Source organism: Delphinapterus leucas, chromosome 2, assembly GCF_059928025.1.
Source record: "Delphinapterus leucas isolate spDelLeu-1000000601 "Yukka" chromosome 2, BTC_Dleu_Yukka2, whole genome shotgun sequence".
In the NCBI taxonomy this organism is placed as follows: domain Eukaryota; kingdom Metazoa; phylum Chordata; class Mammalia; order Artiodactyla; family Monodontidae; genus Delphinapterus; species Delphinapterus leucas.
The window spans coordinates 107,996,186-108,010,396 of record NC_143130.1 but is presented as its reverse complement, the minus strand read 5'-3'; the positions used below and the strand labels follow the sequence as shown (position 1 = coordinate 108,010,396).

Sequence of the window (14,211 nt, the reverse complement as noted above, 5' to 3'; positions counted from 1 at the left end):
ATTCAAAGCATCATGATGATCTGTATTTTATTTGGACCTCATTTGCGAGTTGTTAATTTCCAACCCTGTTCCTTCCACTCCAGGTTCCTTCTCTCCCATCTCCCTCAAATTCCTCTGATGCCCAGAAAAAAAATATTAGTCTTTGCCGCCGTAGACTAAGCCCTCTCAGCAGGCCTGCCCTGTGCTCTCAAGGGAAGTCTTTATCCAAGGCCACAGCAACAGTGAGAATCCTCATAACCACACCTTGACCCCAGAGAATGCTGGAGCTTTTCACAGGACAGAATTGATATGGGGGGGTGGGGTTAGGGTGTAAGGTGAGCAGTACGCTAGGCAGAGGTGGGAAAGGCCAGTAGATGGATGCTGGAACAGGACCCAGGAGATGGAGCCCAATCTTTGTGCTGGTGGATGTTCTCCAGGTCCTCAGAGGCGGGATGGCATCCCTCCAGCCACCACCACCGTCTCCCCAGTGATATAGCTGGCGTCTTCAGAGCAAAGGAAAGATACGATGCCCGCACAGTCCTCTGGCTTGCCTATCCTGGGGAGGAGGGGAAAAAAGGAAGGGAGTAAAAATCAACCTGGGAATGAAATTTGCTTAATCAAGAAGTATCAGGTGATTTTTCAGGACCAGTGTACTGCCCATAGGGTAGGGGCAGTAATAGGGTTACCATGAATATAAGCTGTTATAGTTCAGTATAAGCATTAATACTGTGCTCTGCAAAAACCACTGCACATTATATTCATATAATATAGAGATACTTTGTTTTTTAGAGAACTCAGGACATCAAAATCCAAAGTTATATAGATAACGTTGTGAGCAGCTATTTCACTCTTCAAAGAGTTTGTTTCACATGTGTGCATACTATTCAAATGTCAGGGAGTCTGTGAGACAGTAAATGACTTGTTTAAAATGATTCCATTTGTACAGCTTCAGTTCACAGACACCTTTTTCAGGAATCTATTTTTGTCCCTTAAAGTCATTTTGTGAGACTGTGCTAATTCTCAATGTTTGTATCAGTGACTGCATAGTTAGGGAACACTTTAACCTAACTGCTATAGAATGCTCTAGAGGTGGGTAGAGTGGGTACCTCAAACCTAGAAGACCTGGATTAGTGGTTCTCCATCCTAGCTGCACACTGTAGTCGTCCGAGAGGCTTAACTATCCCCACCCCCACCCCCGCCAAAGATGCCTAGGTTCTACCTCGGACCAATTAAAAAAGAATCTCTGGGAGTGGGGTCTGAGCATCTGTGGTTTCACAAGCACCCCAGCTAATGTGCATCCAAGACTGAGAAGCATGGGGCAGGATCATTCACTGTGGCTCAAGGGTGACAATACCCTGACTTATTAATGAGTTGTGAACTAGGCCAGCAGCTCATGCCTGACATCAGAATGGCTTTGGGAGCACTTGAGGGTGTCTCCCCCCTCAAGCAGGCATTGCTGGTATGTGTCCTTGAGGAGACAAGGCGGAGGAGCTAAAGACAAGAGAGTTCCCAGAAGCCAGAAGCTGGAGAGAGGCAGGGAACTTAGAGGAAAGAGAGCCAGATGAAGGTACCTGAACAGTTCGGCCAACCCTTTGGGGAAGAGGCTAGTTTTCTTAGGCAAGGGGAGTTTGGGGACTTGGTAAAGCTCTTCATTCCTTTTATTTGGATTGTAGGATCATTAACCTGAGCTTCGGACACATGACTTTTTATTCAAGGGGAACTAACAAAAGCATGCTTTGGTTTTGGTTTTGGTCCCTCATCCTTAGGGATGCCCAGAGGTGGAGGCAAACACCCAGGTGGAGAGAGGGGTCAGGGCCTCCCCCAGGGCTCTGCTCTGCTAAACCTGGATGCCTCTGTGTTTCGTTTTTGCAGTGGAAGCAGACTCCTTGCACACGCCACTGTAGTGATGCTGTGTTCAAGAACTTGTGAAATCTGTGTGTTTGAAGCAGAGGAGAGCATGCCTGTGTTGCCTGCAGGACCGAGAGTCGGCAAGCCATGGGCTGTGAGGGACCATCTTTATCCCTCCTCGCCCTCCCCTGTGACAGCCTTACCTTTTTTTTTTTTTTAATTTATTTATTTAATTTATTTATTTTTGGCTGTGTTGGGTCTTCGTTGCTGTGCACGGGCTTTCTCTAGTTGCAGCGAGCGGGGGCTACTCTTCATTGCAGTGCACAGGCTTCTCATTGCAGTGGCTTCTCTTGTTGTGGAGCGCAGGCTCTAGGCGCGCGGGCTTCAGTAGTTGTGGCACGCAGGCTCAGTAGTTGTGGCTTGTGGGCTCTAGAGCGCAGGCTCAGTAGTTGTGGCGCACTGGCTTAGTTGCTCCGCAGCATGTGGGATCTTCCTGGACCAGGGCTCGAACCCGAGTCCCCTGCATTGGCAGGCGGATTCTCAACCACTGTGCCACCAGGGAAGCCCCCAGCCTTACCTTTTGATCTGCATGGTTGCTTTTAGGCTCTCCAGTCTTTCCTGGTCATCCCACAACTGCAGGAAAAAGGGAAATCTCTTCCTGTGAGGGACAGCGAGGGGAGAAACTGCCTGCCCTCACATCAATTGAAAGGGCCTTGGAGAGGCACCCCCTTCACTTCCTAGACCTTCCCAGCTCCCAGTCTCTACCCTCTTCCCTCTTCTGCTCCATTCTCTTCAAGCTCTAGTGAGGCATTTTCCTGGGTCGCCCCAGGTCTCACCTACTTAAGGAGATATGAAATGGCCTGAGTGGTATCTGAATTCCTCAGTCTCACTGTGCACCTCAGGAAAGGATCATGTGGGGGTCTGGTCTGGACACGTGGCTGGTATGGAGTGGGGATATGGAAAAGTGCAGAGATGGGGGTAGAAGTGGTTGGGAGCTCAGGACCAAGGAGCTGGGCTTTTCTACCTGAGAAGATGCCTTTTAGGGTCCCAGTGGGATGCAGGACTCCCCTTCCTCACCATACGGCTGAAGCTAGTCTTGATGAGTCCAGGTGCCAGGCAGTTCACCCTAATGTTCCTTTGGGCCAGCTCTACGGCCAGGTTCTTGGTGAGGCCCAGCAAGGCTGTTTTACCAACATTGTAAGGGCCCAGGCCCTGGGGAAAGGAGAGAATGGGTTATTCTCTTCAATTCCAGTTCATTCTTGGTTCTTAACATAAGATATAAAGGGTTATAAACAGATAATAGGGTATCTCTTGTAATGGAGGGTCCCAGTTAGAAAACTGTCTTGTGGTTAAACCTCCCCTAGGTTAGCGTTTGTGGAGGCAAGGCCTCTATTTTGTTGGAAGGTACTTGGTGATGTGATTCCAAAAGGGGACACAAACGTCTTAGGGTGACTGGAAGGGTAGAAGGTATAGGATGGAGGAAGGGATAAAAGTAGCAGAAAAGGAGGTTCTTACAGGAAATGGTCTGTAGGCTCCTACGGAGGCCACAATCACCACTGAGCCGCCTCTGGAAAAAGAACAGAATGACCCTCTTCCCATGGACACCCTCCCCTCAGCCTTCATGGGGCCCATCGAACGCAGGCTCCCTCTTGCTCTCTGTACCCTCGTTTCTCCATCTCTGGCACCACTGCCTTTGTGATCAGGGCTGTGGCCTTCACATTAATGTCCAGAATCTGCAATAGAGAGAAGAGGGGGAACGGCATGAGGGAAGAGGGCGGCACAAGGCAGGGCAATGGGGAGTGAGAGTGTGGTTCCCAGGATCTGTTTGTTAGGGCTGGCAGAGATCCTAGGGGTGATCTACTTGGCCTTACAAGTGAAGAAACCGAGGCCCAGGGAGAGGTGGCTTTCCCTGGTTTATTCAGTTAGAGGATGACACATTAGGTTCGGGTGTGGAAGAATGGAGCCCGGTTCAGCTTGTTTCCTAAGTATGATTTGACCCAGAATGGGGCTGAACTCTCAGGGCTGCCTTGGACTTGAGCTGGATTTTCTGTGTGTCTTCCAACTAGGGAGAGCCTGGAATTGGACGGCTTCCTGGACCTGCCCCAGAGTGCGCCGTGTTTCTCAGGGGAAATGTGGCCTGACCTCAGGCACTTGGGGTTGTTCCAGCACTTTTCTGGCTTCTGAGCTTAGGGAGTGAGATGCTCTTGGCCCTCCAGGATGGATTGTCTGGCTGGACATGTATTGGCAAGTGGGATCGTGAGGAGGCACATCTGGGGGAGCTGGAACATAGTCTACAATCAAAACCCCACATGTGTAATTGAAAACAAATGCATGACCCTTGTTTACATTGTTCCAGGCACTGCTGGGATAGTCCCCTCCCATACCCCCCATGCAACTTCTTATTTAGAAAATGTTCACTCTTACAGAAAAGTTGAAATAGAAGGACAATGAATATCCAGATATCCTTTACCTACATTCACCAACGGTTCACATTTTGTACCATTTGCCCTATCTATGTACCTATGCAGTTTTTTCCTTACCCTTGGAAGGTAAGTTGCAGACATGCTAATTCTCTAGCCCTAAAGACTTTAGCATTATTTCCAAAGACTAAGGATGTTCTTCCACACCACCATCCATTATCACACCCTAGAAATTTAACATGGATAATCATGATTTTACCTAATATACTGTCTATAATAAAACTTCCCCAATTGTCCCCCAAATGTCCTTATGTTTTTCAAAGTCCAGTGTTCAATCAAGGATCAACCATTGCATTTAGATTTGATATACTGTGATATTAAAAAAAAAGCCAACTAAACCGGTTTGCAGGGCAGAAATAGAGACACAGATGTAGAGAACAAACGTATGGACATCAAGGGGGGAAAGTGGCAGGGGTGGTGGTGGTGTGATGAATTGGGAGATTGGGACTGACATGTATACACTGATGTGTATAAAATGGATGACTAATAAGAACCTGCTGTATAAAAAAATAAATAAAATAGAATTCAAAAATTCAAAAAAAAAGCCAACTAAAAAGAAAAATTACTAGTTTTATAACTGGTTTTCATGTGGTCTCCGTTCAGACTGCTCATGAAAGATGTTTCTCTACTTTGAAGAATATCAATCAGGAACTGATTCACTGAAGAGCATTTTGGCACTTTGGTCTCTATGTCTGTGAAACACTGATAAACGAGAATAGTTTAGTATCCTTAAACTTCAGTGTTGAGAAATTATGGATGACGTCAGGGTAAAAAGCAAAACCATGGGAGAACATGAAAAATTTAGCATTTTCAAATCAGGTGGGAATATTAACCTCAGTAAAGAAAGACAAATATTTTAATTAAGGCTTTATAATTAAAGAATGTAGGTGTGTGAAATATATTATAAATATAACGTAACTGTACACATTCACATGAAAACTAATATTCTCGTTCTTGAATTTAGACATCTGGATCTCAGATGTTCTAGACATTGGAGTTAAAAAGGAAAAAGCGCAGGTCTTTTTAAAAGGCTGTATGTTATAAAGCAGCAACTTAGTTAATTTCACGAGAATTGATATTTCACTTAACTAGCAGCTATTAAAGTTTTCCAACTAATGAAAAATCATTCTTTTTTGGCAGCTGAAAAGGGGAGGGGTGGCGGGTAAGTCTGAGCGTACTAGTTATTGGCATATTAGCTGCCCTGTCTGCTGGAAATAAACCAGGAAGAAGAGCCTGGATAAGCCCACGGGGTCGGGGGTGGGGGAGATGGGGGAGGGAGGCAGAAGACGGGTTAGCAAGGAGCAAATGAAGACAAAACTGGGGAGAAGCAGAAATGAAAGAGAAGGGCAGGGACAGAGGAAGCCCCCCACCCCGCCATTCGCCCTTTACCAGGTGCACTGCAGGCGTGTGGCAAATTGCAAGGATTCCTCACATTTACACTGCACTTGACAAATACATTCTAAAACCAGACTGAGTGTGTGTCTTCTGAGGCCCACCCCCTGCTGCTCTCATCCCGTCTCACCTTGTCCCATACCTCCTCGGTGACATCCATTAAGTTTCCAAAGAAAGGCATAACGGCAGCATTGGAGACCAGGATGTCCACACCCCCGTGAAGGTTCACAGCCTAGAGAGGAGTAAGGTCTGAGTTAGGGCTGCAGGACAGTAAAGGAAGTGCATTTATCAGTGTCGATGAAGAATTCCTTCTTAGGAACAGTTGTCAAAATGACCTCTTTTCCTTAAAACATTTTCTCTCCAAAACACCCCAAGCTCTGCTGCTAAAACATTTAAGGTCGTCTCATTTCTTTGGCAGTCTTTTCTTCCTGCCCCCACTTCTGAGGCTGTCACTGACCCTTTTTTCTTTACACTTTCCCTTTGAGAGCTTCTTTATTCTCATGGCCTCAGCTGTCACCTCAAAGTCCATTTCTAGACCCTTCCTCTTTTTTCCCAGCCCCATTTCTCCCAGTGCTTACTGTCCAGTTCTCCTTGAATGAGTTACCATTATCTCAAACTCAGCCTGTCCACACGTACCTGAACAGAGAAACAAGTTTAAATAGACCTATAGGGACTTCCCTGGTGGCGCAGTAGTTAAGAATCTGCCTGCCAATGCAGGGAACATGGGTTTGAGCCCTGGTCTGGGAGGATCCCACATGCCGCGGAGCAACTAAGCCCGTGCGCCACAACTACTGAGCCTGCGCTCTAGAGCCCGCGAGCCACAACTACTGAGCCCGTGTGCCACAACTACTGAAGCCCACGTGCCTAGAGCCCGTGCTCTGCAACAGGAGAAGCCACCGCAATGAGAAGCCCATGCACCACGATGAAGAGTAGCCCCCGCTCGCCACAACTAGAGAAAGCCCGTGCAGTCACGAAGAATGAACACAGCCAAAAAAAAAAAAAAAAATTAGACCTATAGAAAGTTGCCACTCAGGCCTTTGAGATCACCTAGCCCAATGTCCTCATGGTGAAGGTGATGAAGCTGAGGTCCAGGGAAGTTAATTTCTCAAGGTCATATAGCTCAGTAATGACATATCAGGGCCAGCTAAGAAGAGGAGGCCTGCTCATTTAGTCTCTGGGAAAGGTGAAGTGATTTGCTCAGGGCACAAGGCTAGTTAGTGGTGGCAGAACTTACACTCTAACCCAGAGCTAATTCATAAGAGTCCTTCAAAAGTGAGTTGGGGTCACTATGAAACTGGCTACCCAGGAGAGCCACGATGGAGAGGATGCCGGCCTGGGCTTAAAGCAGTTCCACACTCGGTTATGAAGCCATTTCTCCCTTCCCCCCACCCCTTGCTTTTATTTTTTTGGCCTGGAGGCATGGAAGATTCAAGGCAGAAACTGAGATTTAAACTGGGAAAACTAAGAGAGGCAACATCTCACCTCCTTAATAAATTGTAAGTATGTGGTGAAGACACGCGTTGGAGTAACGAGTAGCCAAACAGAATCTGCCAACATTATGCCACACTGCAACCAGACTTCGCATTGGCCCAGAATTGGGAATTTTGATGCCTTGGGCAAGCGGCACTAAATGGGCCCTCCACCAACTTTGTGCTTCCGGATTTGGCACACAGAGGTGTGTTATTAACAATCTGCTAGCTCCTGTTTTAACTAATTATTCTTGCTAACTAGGTGCGAAGCTCAGTTGCTTCCACACTGCTGAGGGGATGCCTGGGCTGTCAACATGTAAATTGAACAAATTTTAAAATCACATAATCTTTGCAAACCTGTATCAATAGTCTCTTGGCACTCTCTAAAGTTTGATGTCCCGGCACAAAATCCCAGTCACCTGCCTTGGCTCTGTGTAAGTTTCATGATGAGGAAAACACGGTATGCGTTAGAAAGTGATGTGTGCTGGGCCGTGTGCGGGTGTGTTTGGGGATGGGGAGATAGTGGATTGCAGCAGAACCGCCTGGAGCGCTTTTCCACTTCTGCTGTGTATCCTGTCCCCTTCTTTTTCTAGGCCTATCAGCATAGAGAGGAGGGAAGGCTGGCTTTTGCCTGAACGGACAGAGAACACTGGAAAATTAATGGCAAAGCTACTATGACCACCCAGGTGTCTTCTAAGGCTTGCTCTAAATTGTGTGATTGCTACTCTGTGTTCTGACAGGTCTATTTTTAATTTTTTAAATAAATTTATTTCTTTTATTTATTTTTGGCTTTGTTGCGTCTTCCTTGTGGTGCACCGGTGTCTCATCATGGTGGCTTCTCTTGTTGCAGAGCACAGCCTCTGGGCGTACGGGCTCAGTAATTGTGGCCTGCGGGCTCAGTAATTGTGGCACGAGGGCTCTAGAGTGCAGGCTCAGTAGTTGTGGAGCACCAGCTTAGTTGCACGCGGCATGTGGGATCTTCCCAGACCAGGGCTTGAACCCGTGTCCCCTGCACTGGCAGGTGAATTCCCAACCACTGCTCCACCAGGGAAGCCCAGTTCTATTTTTTTTTTAAAAAAGTAGAATCAAGTGGAAAAGCAGCTAATCTGGTTTCGGCTCATGACATCTTTGAGAAGCTTTGAGGTGCATTAGGAGGCCACTGGGGAGTAACCATCCTCAGGGCAGCAGCTTCCCTCATCACAGGTAGTGGCTGGCAATAGGCAGGACGCATCTCAAACTGCTAACAAGTATCCTATCATTCTCCACTCGACATTCGCCATTCAAACTACTTGAGAGTCAATTTTGATTCATCCCTCCTATTTCCCATTTCTTGACACCAGCCAGGAAAAAAAAATCTTGGTTGGTTCCCACTAAATGTCTCTTGGGCACATCTGTTCTGGTCCTACTTGCCACTGCTCTTACCTAAGTGACAGCATCAGCTTCCTCCCTGATGTCCTTGGCTCAGAGTCTTCTTTTCTCCGATATATCCTTCCTCCCAGTGCCAGATTATTGTCCTTTAATAACCATTTTCACCTTGCTCAAACCCTCACATGGCTTCTTATTTCCTCCAAGAATGTCTAAACTCCTTTGGGAGGCCACGGAGGCCCCTGTCCCCCATCCTTCCCACCCGGCCCATTTCCTACCAGCCCTCTCAAGCCTGTGCTCTCTCTCTGCTGTGGGTTCACAATGCTCCCCTCTCCCCTTCCGTCCCTCCTTGGCTGTCTGCTCATTTTGCAGGGTCATCTGGAATCCCGGCCCTATGCCATCTGCCCAGCCCCACACACTCTTCAAGGTCTAGTTCAAACCCCGCTTCTGGGCCAGAGCGGTAAAGTGGACCTGGTGAGGGTCCAGAGGTCATTTTCCCAGCAGGATTTTGACACTAAGTGGCCACATACATTTCATACAGCTAGTCACTAGTTGGCCCAGGATCCCAGGTGGCTCCCTCACCCTGAGGATCAAGGTCTCAATCTCAGGCTCTGTCCAGCTGCCTATGCCAGGCAAGGTGGCTTTCTTGGGCCCCCAGTTGGCTCTCTCCAATGCACATCTGAGCATTTGCCAAATGACTCCTGACAAACGGAATAACCTTATGCTGTCTACTACACCACCACCTACCATCATTTCATGTCCTCCTTGTCTAAGATTACCCAAATTATTTCACCATCTTTCATTCTGTTAGCACAATATCCTTTGCTTTCCATTCTCGGGCAGATTCTCCCTTTTACTCCAAGAAGTGAAGGGTGTGCCCTGAGCCTAGGGAAGAGCAGCCTCCTTTGCAAAATGTTCATATTTTCTTGCGCAGCTGGAAGACTGGTGCCAAGCACCAGCTCTGACACTGGCTTAGACACTGTCTTTGAGGCTAAAGTCCAAGTGGGCACCTAAGGCCTGACCTGATGGGGAAATGCCTGGTAGTCTGTAGGTAGCTTGGCAATTCTGGGTTGGCTCACAGCTCTTCTCTTACTAACTGTGGGACCTTGTGATGTTGATCCAGCTTTCTGAACCAGTCTTTAAACAGGGAGACTAATCCTGGCCTTGCTTGGGTTGTTGTTTGGAGAGAACCTGCAAAAGGTTCAAAACAAAGTGCATGGCACACAGTAGGTGGTTGAAACCTGATGGGCTGCCTCCTGTAGGTTCCCGGAGACTCGACTTTATAAGCTGAAAAACAGGGATTGATTTTTTATTAGCTCAGAGTGGGAATACCTATTTTGTAATTGTATTTACCCTTTTTATCTGCCCAATTAGATTGGAAAGCCAGGACCAGCTGTTTTTTTTGGGGGGGGGTGCCCCAAGGCACAATGCAGGGTTGAAACAGTAGCGTGGTTTTTTGATTCTCTGACTGAGATGGGATGATTCTTGGAGGCAGGACAGAAAGGCAAACGATAAAAATGTGCTGGTGGACTGGAGTGGGTATGCAGATCGCACTGGTGTGTTTTAGTTAACAGTGCTGGCTTGGATTACACCCGTGTTGTCCAGGAAAGCCTGCTCAGGCTGGCTCCCTTCTGCTACCTCCTGGCTCTGCGCCCATATCCTTGCTGCTCACCGTAGCTACCAGCCGCTCTCGGTCTTCGCCCTTCCCCACATGGCACACGGTGCCCGTCACACTCAGCCCCTCCCTGTGCAGCGTTGCCACTGCCCGATCCACGTTCTGCTGCTTCCGGCTGCTGACCACCACGTGGGCCCCATCCTGGGCCAGACGCCGGGCGATGGCAAAACCGATCCTGTGGGCAGAGAGAGATAAGGACTTTTAAGTTGGTACAGGAAAAGAGCGTGAGAGCGTGGGCTCCTGAATCAGACTGCCTGGGCTTTGAATTCCAGCTTTCTCTCTGTAGGACCCCCATGTGTTACACAGGGTTAATGACACAGCCATTACCATACAGATGGACATGCTTAGCATATTTTTGGCACTGGTTTACTTATTTTTCTTATGGTTTTGGCCTTCAGTCTAGGTTCCCAGAAGTGATATCACCTTCCACAGGTGCCACCACGGGTCACAGTCCCCATACCCTGGAGGGACTGAGGAGAGAGAGATGAGCTAGGGGTATAACAAGCAGCAGCTATGTCCGTGACTGGAGAGTCTCAGGTACATGTGAAACTGGGGGTCTCCGGTTACAAACGTACATTTTTTACATACTCCCCTGGGAGAAAGGGTTACACATTTTGCATTTAGCCATTAGCATTTCCCATTCACTTGTATTTTAGATTTGTGAAGAGCTGGCATCTAGCAGGGTTCTGTGGGAGTGAGAAACAGGGTAGACAACAGTGGTTGGTGAGACACGGGCTGGGCAAGAGAGGCCAAAATGTACTGAACTAAACAAGAATGTGGACACATGGCTTTTGTGTCCCCTCTAGGTAAGGGGCACAGTTCTATGAGACTAGTGGGGTGCCAAAATGGGGTGTCTGGAACATTTCCACCGTCGGTGCCAGCAGTGGATAGGATTTTTGGAATCTGGACTGTCTTGGATTTCTGGCGTCTGGTCTTCCCAGACTCTAGGTGGGGCTAGTTGACCCGGGCAGCCCAGAACCCTGGGAGATGGGATTGACGGGGGCGGGCAGCACCCAGGTGGCACAGTCGAGCCAGAGGCAGCAGTGACAAGAGGGCCGGCAATTGCAAGGTTAGGGGGGGAGGCGATTCCGAGGGGACTGCAGGCCAACCACGTAGTTCCTTTCTTCCCGGCCCGACTCTGGCCACACGTGACGCCTGAAGATGGGGCACGGGAGGCCAAGGACAAGGAGTTAGTACCTGTTTGCAGACAGCGGGGGCCTCCGAGACTCGGGCTCGGGCACTCACCCGTCAGTGGAGGCCGTTACTAGGGCCACCTTATTCTCAAGCGGGTTCCGGCGCGCCATCGCGGAGCTGGCCATCCGCACGGACTTCCACGTCCGCGCACAGGGACGCAACAGTAGCCCTGCCTTCTGCATGGAGGCGGCCGGTTCAGGGTTCTGCGCCGCCTAGGGGAAGTGACAGGGGGCGGAGCGAGGGGCGAGACACCTTCCCTCCCGGCTGCCCGCTCGGAAGCCAGATCCCCTCCCCGCTCCCCACCAGTCCTAGAGCGGGACAGCTCGCCCTGCTTCGCGCGGGCCCTTGGCGCAGGGAGCCGGCTGTGGCCGCGGCGCCCCTCAGTCCCCTGCTCGGCCCGGCCGGCCGGTGTGGGACTGTTCCGTCGGTTCCGGTTCTCTGTAGGGCTGCTCCCGCCTTCGGGAGTCCGTAGACTTCCCTGTCCTCCCGTCCCTCCTTCCACATCTGCTTGCCCACGTCTTTTCTTGGGGGAGAGGAGACTTTGAGTTGGTTGCTTTTCCTTCCCAGAACCTCAAGATGGACTTTGTTTTCCAAGAAATTGTGGGTCCACATTTGTGACAGCCCACAGGAGGGCAAATATTTTGAGATTGCCCATGGGGGTGAGACCCGTAGCCCGCATGGAGCCCACCACGTGAGGGTCTCAGGTGAGGCTGCAGGAGCCTGGGAGAGACACGAAGTGGGGAGCAGCTGGGTAGGCCTGCCCTGCCTTTCACTCTGGCTCAAGTTCTCCTCCATCCCCACAAGCCTGGAGGGCAGATTCTGATCACCAGTGGTAACCAGTGTGCAGAATTAAAGATCCTGATAGGACGGGATCTCTTATACCCTCCACTGCAAGAGGACTTCTCCATTTTCAGGCCTCAGTGGTAGCAAGGAGGCTAGAGAGTCCCCCAACAAGTGGAGGAAATTCGGAGAACTCAGGAGCACTCAAGTTCTCCATAATCACTATGTCCCCAGGTCTTAGCCTCCATTCTAGTTCAATAAATATTTGTTGAATGTAAAAGCACTTTATAAACTGTAAACTACTAAACACATAAGTAATTATTGCCACCATAAAGTAATTATTATGTCTGCCACAGGCCAGGCTCTTCGTTTGTAGACTGAGGGTGCTGGAGTAGATAATGGATAAGGTCCTCTCCAGCTATAAATTCTGTGTCCGAGACTTCAGCCTCCGCTTCTGCCAAGTGGGCTGAAATGACCTCCCTCCTGGGTTTCTGGGAGAACTAATAAATCTGTATGGCTTATGATACACTGTAGCAAGGCCCCGACAGACCCAGTATCAGCATCTGAATTGGTTTAACCCAGTGGCCTCCAAATGCCAGCCTGAGAAGTTGTGCAGATCCATGGCAAAGTTTTCTCTAGTTCAAGGCAAAAAGAGAAAAAGACAATATAGCGTTTCATAAATCTAAGCTTATTTAACTTAAGAGGTAGTCCTTTATTTTGGGATATGCTTTTGCGCCTTTTTCGTTTTTTTGGTGTTAGTCTTTTTGTTAAGAGAAGATGATGAAAGCAGATGGGCAGGTTGAGAAAAGTGTTGTTAGTTGGTGAAATCACCAGTCTCGCAACCCGATGTCAGTCCCTACAATTAGAGGAGAGAGAATCCTGGTTTGTGAAATTCAGTTCCGGGGATCGCTGCTTAATGAAATTCATACTTGCTAAAGATTTGTTTAGTATACGTGTAGGTCAACTGAGCAGCCAAAAAGGATTTCAGCATTCAAAAGGGGGTGTATGAGCAGCGAATGATATAACAAGCATGCACTGGATCTATAGTTTATTCCTCAAACTAGATGTTACAGCTGTGGTACTCAGCTCATCCTGATGAGATAAGAGAGCTTGAGTCTAATTTTCCCCATGTCTGGGGAAAACTGACTCTCTGACTGGTGCCCCTCAGTCTGAACCTCATGAATTATTGACAACAGAGGCTGGATAGCATGACACTCCTCTTCTTCCTGACCTGTTCAGAGCTAATGCACTGTGGGAACCCTTCCCAGTGCTCTGCACCTGCCTGTGGGGCTGGGGGAGGGGATGTAGGAGGCCTGGAGCAGAGCCTCTCAGGGTTTTAGTTCAAAGGGACAGGCCTGCAGGGCGTATTTGATCTCTCTTCACCTCCTGTCCAGAGGTGGGCAGCCAGATCCAGGGGTTGAGGTTGGCAGTGGGAGGCTGAGGGAGACCACACCCCAAAGAGCAAAGGGTTTGGGGAAAATAGAATTCTGGCCTGTGAGCTCGTGAACATCACATGGCCCCTCGCTGTCTGGGCGGGGTTGATATTTGGCCTCCAGCACCATTTCTTTTGGGAGAACACAGGGAACATGAGGGAGGGGATCTGTGAACAGAAAAGGGTAGAGGGAAGGCAAGAAGAGTGGGAGTCTCCAGCTCCGACTACACATCAAGCTGGTTTGTTGGAGATGAGGGTAGGAAATCTTTGGGGGAAATACATATGTGTGTAGGAGTCTCTTTGAAATGGGGATTTTAATAGGTAATGGGATTGTTCTTGTATGGAGGTGGTACCATCTGCAGATCTTGAGGAAATGCCTCCATGATTGAGGAATACACTCCCATCTTCTTCAAAGGCTGTGTTGACTTAAAAAAAAATGCACAACGTGAGAGCTGCGAGTTAAGCTTTATTTGGGGCAAAATGAGGACTGCAGCCCGGGAGACAGCGTTTCAGATAGCTCTGAGAAACTGCTCCAAGGAGGCGAGTGGAGGAGCCAGGATATATAGGAGTTCTGCAGCAAAGGGCAGGTAGTCGGGA

General features: G+C 48.9%; 1 protein-coding gene across 4 annotated transcripts; it reads right to left on the bottom strand.

Annotated features, from left to right (window-relative positions):
• Window position 1: 1 nt before the first annotated feature.
• Window positions 2-11,633, bottom strand: LOC111164139 (dehydrogenase/reductase SDR family member 4). 4 transcript variants are annotated; one of them, XM_022553516.2, is made up of 8 exons: window positions 11,454-11,630; window positions 10,206-10,383; window positions 5,842-5,931; window positions 3,490-3,560; window positions 3,343-3,394; window positions 2,905-3,039; window positions 2,405-2,460; window positions 2-535 (listed from the first exon to the last, which is right to left on the bottom strand). In XM_022553516.2, exons 1-8 carry the CDS (start codon window positions 11,582-11,584, stop codon window positions 421-423), a joined length of 828 nt encoding a protein of 275 aa, XP_022409224.1. In that variant the 5' UTR covers window positions 11,585-11,630; the 3' UTR covers window positions 2-420. The 4 variants fall into 4 exon arrangements, with proteins under 4 accessions (XP_022409224.1, XP_022409223.1, XP_089763605.1 ...); XM_022553515.2 differs by having other exon boundaries at window positions 5,830-5,931; window positions 11,454-11,627; XM_089907479.1 differs by having other exon boundaries at window positions 426-535; window positions 2,852-3,039; window positions 5,830-5,931; window positions 11,454-11,631.
• Window positions 11,634-14,211: the final 2,578 nt, after the last annotated feature.

What these genes read in the sequence shown, in the direction of transcription:
- LOC111164139 (XM_022553515.2), bottom strand. Translation starts at nt 11,584, where the DNA reads ATGCAGAAGGCAGGGCTACTGTTGCGTCCCTGTGCGCGGACGTGGAAG. An exon ending in CCAGAGATGGAGAAACGAGG is followed by an intron (nt 3,395 to 3,489) that starts GTACAGAGAGCA and finishes TTCTTTTTCCAG; the next exon opens with AGGCGGCTCAGTGGTGATTG. An exon ending in AGACTAGCTTCAGCCGTATG is followed by an intron (nt 2,461 to 2,904) that starts GTGAGGAAGGGG and finishes TTTTTCCTGCAG; the next exon opens with TTGTGGGATGACCAGGAAAG.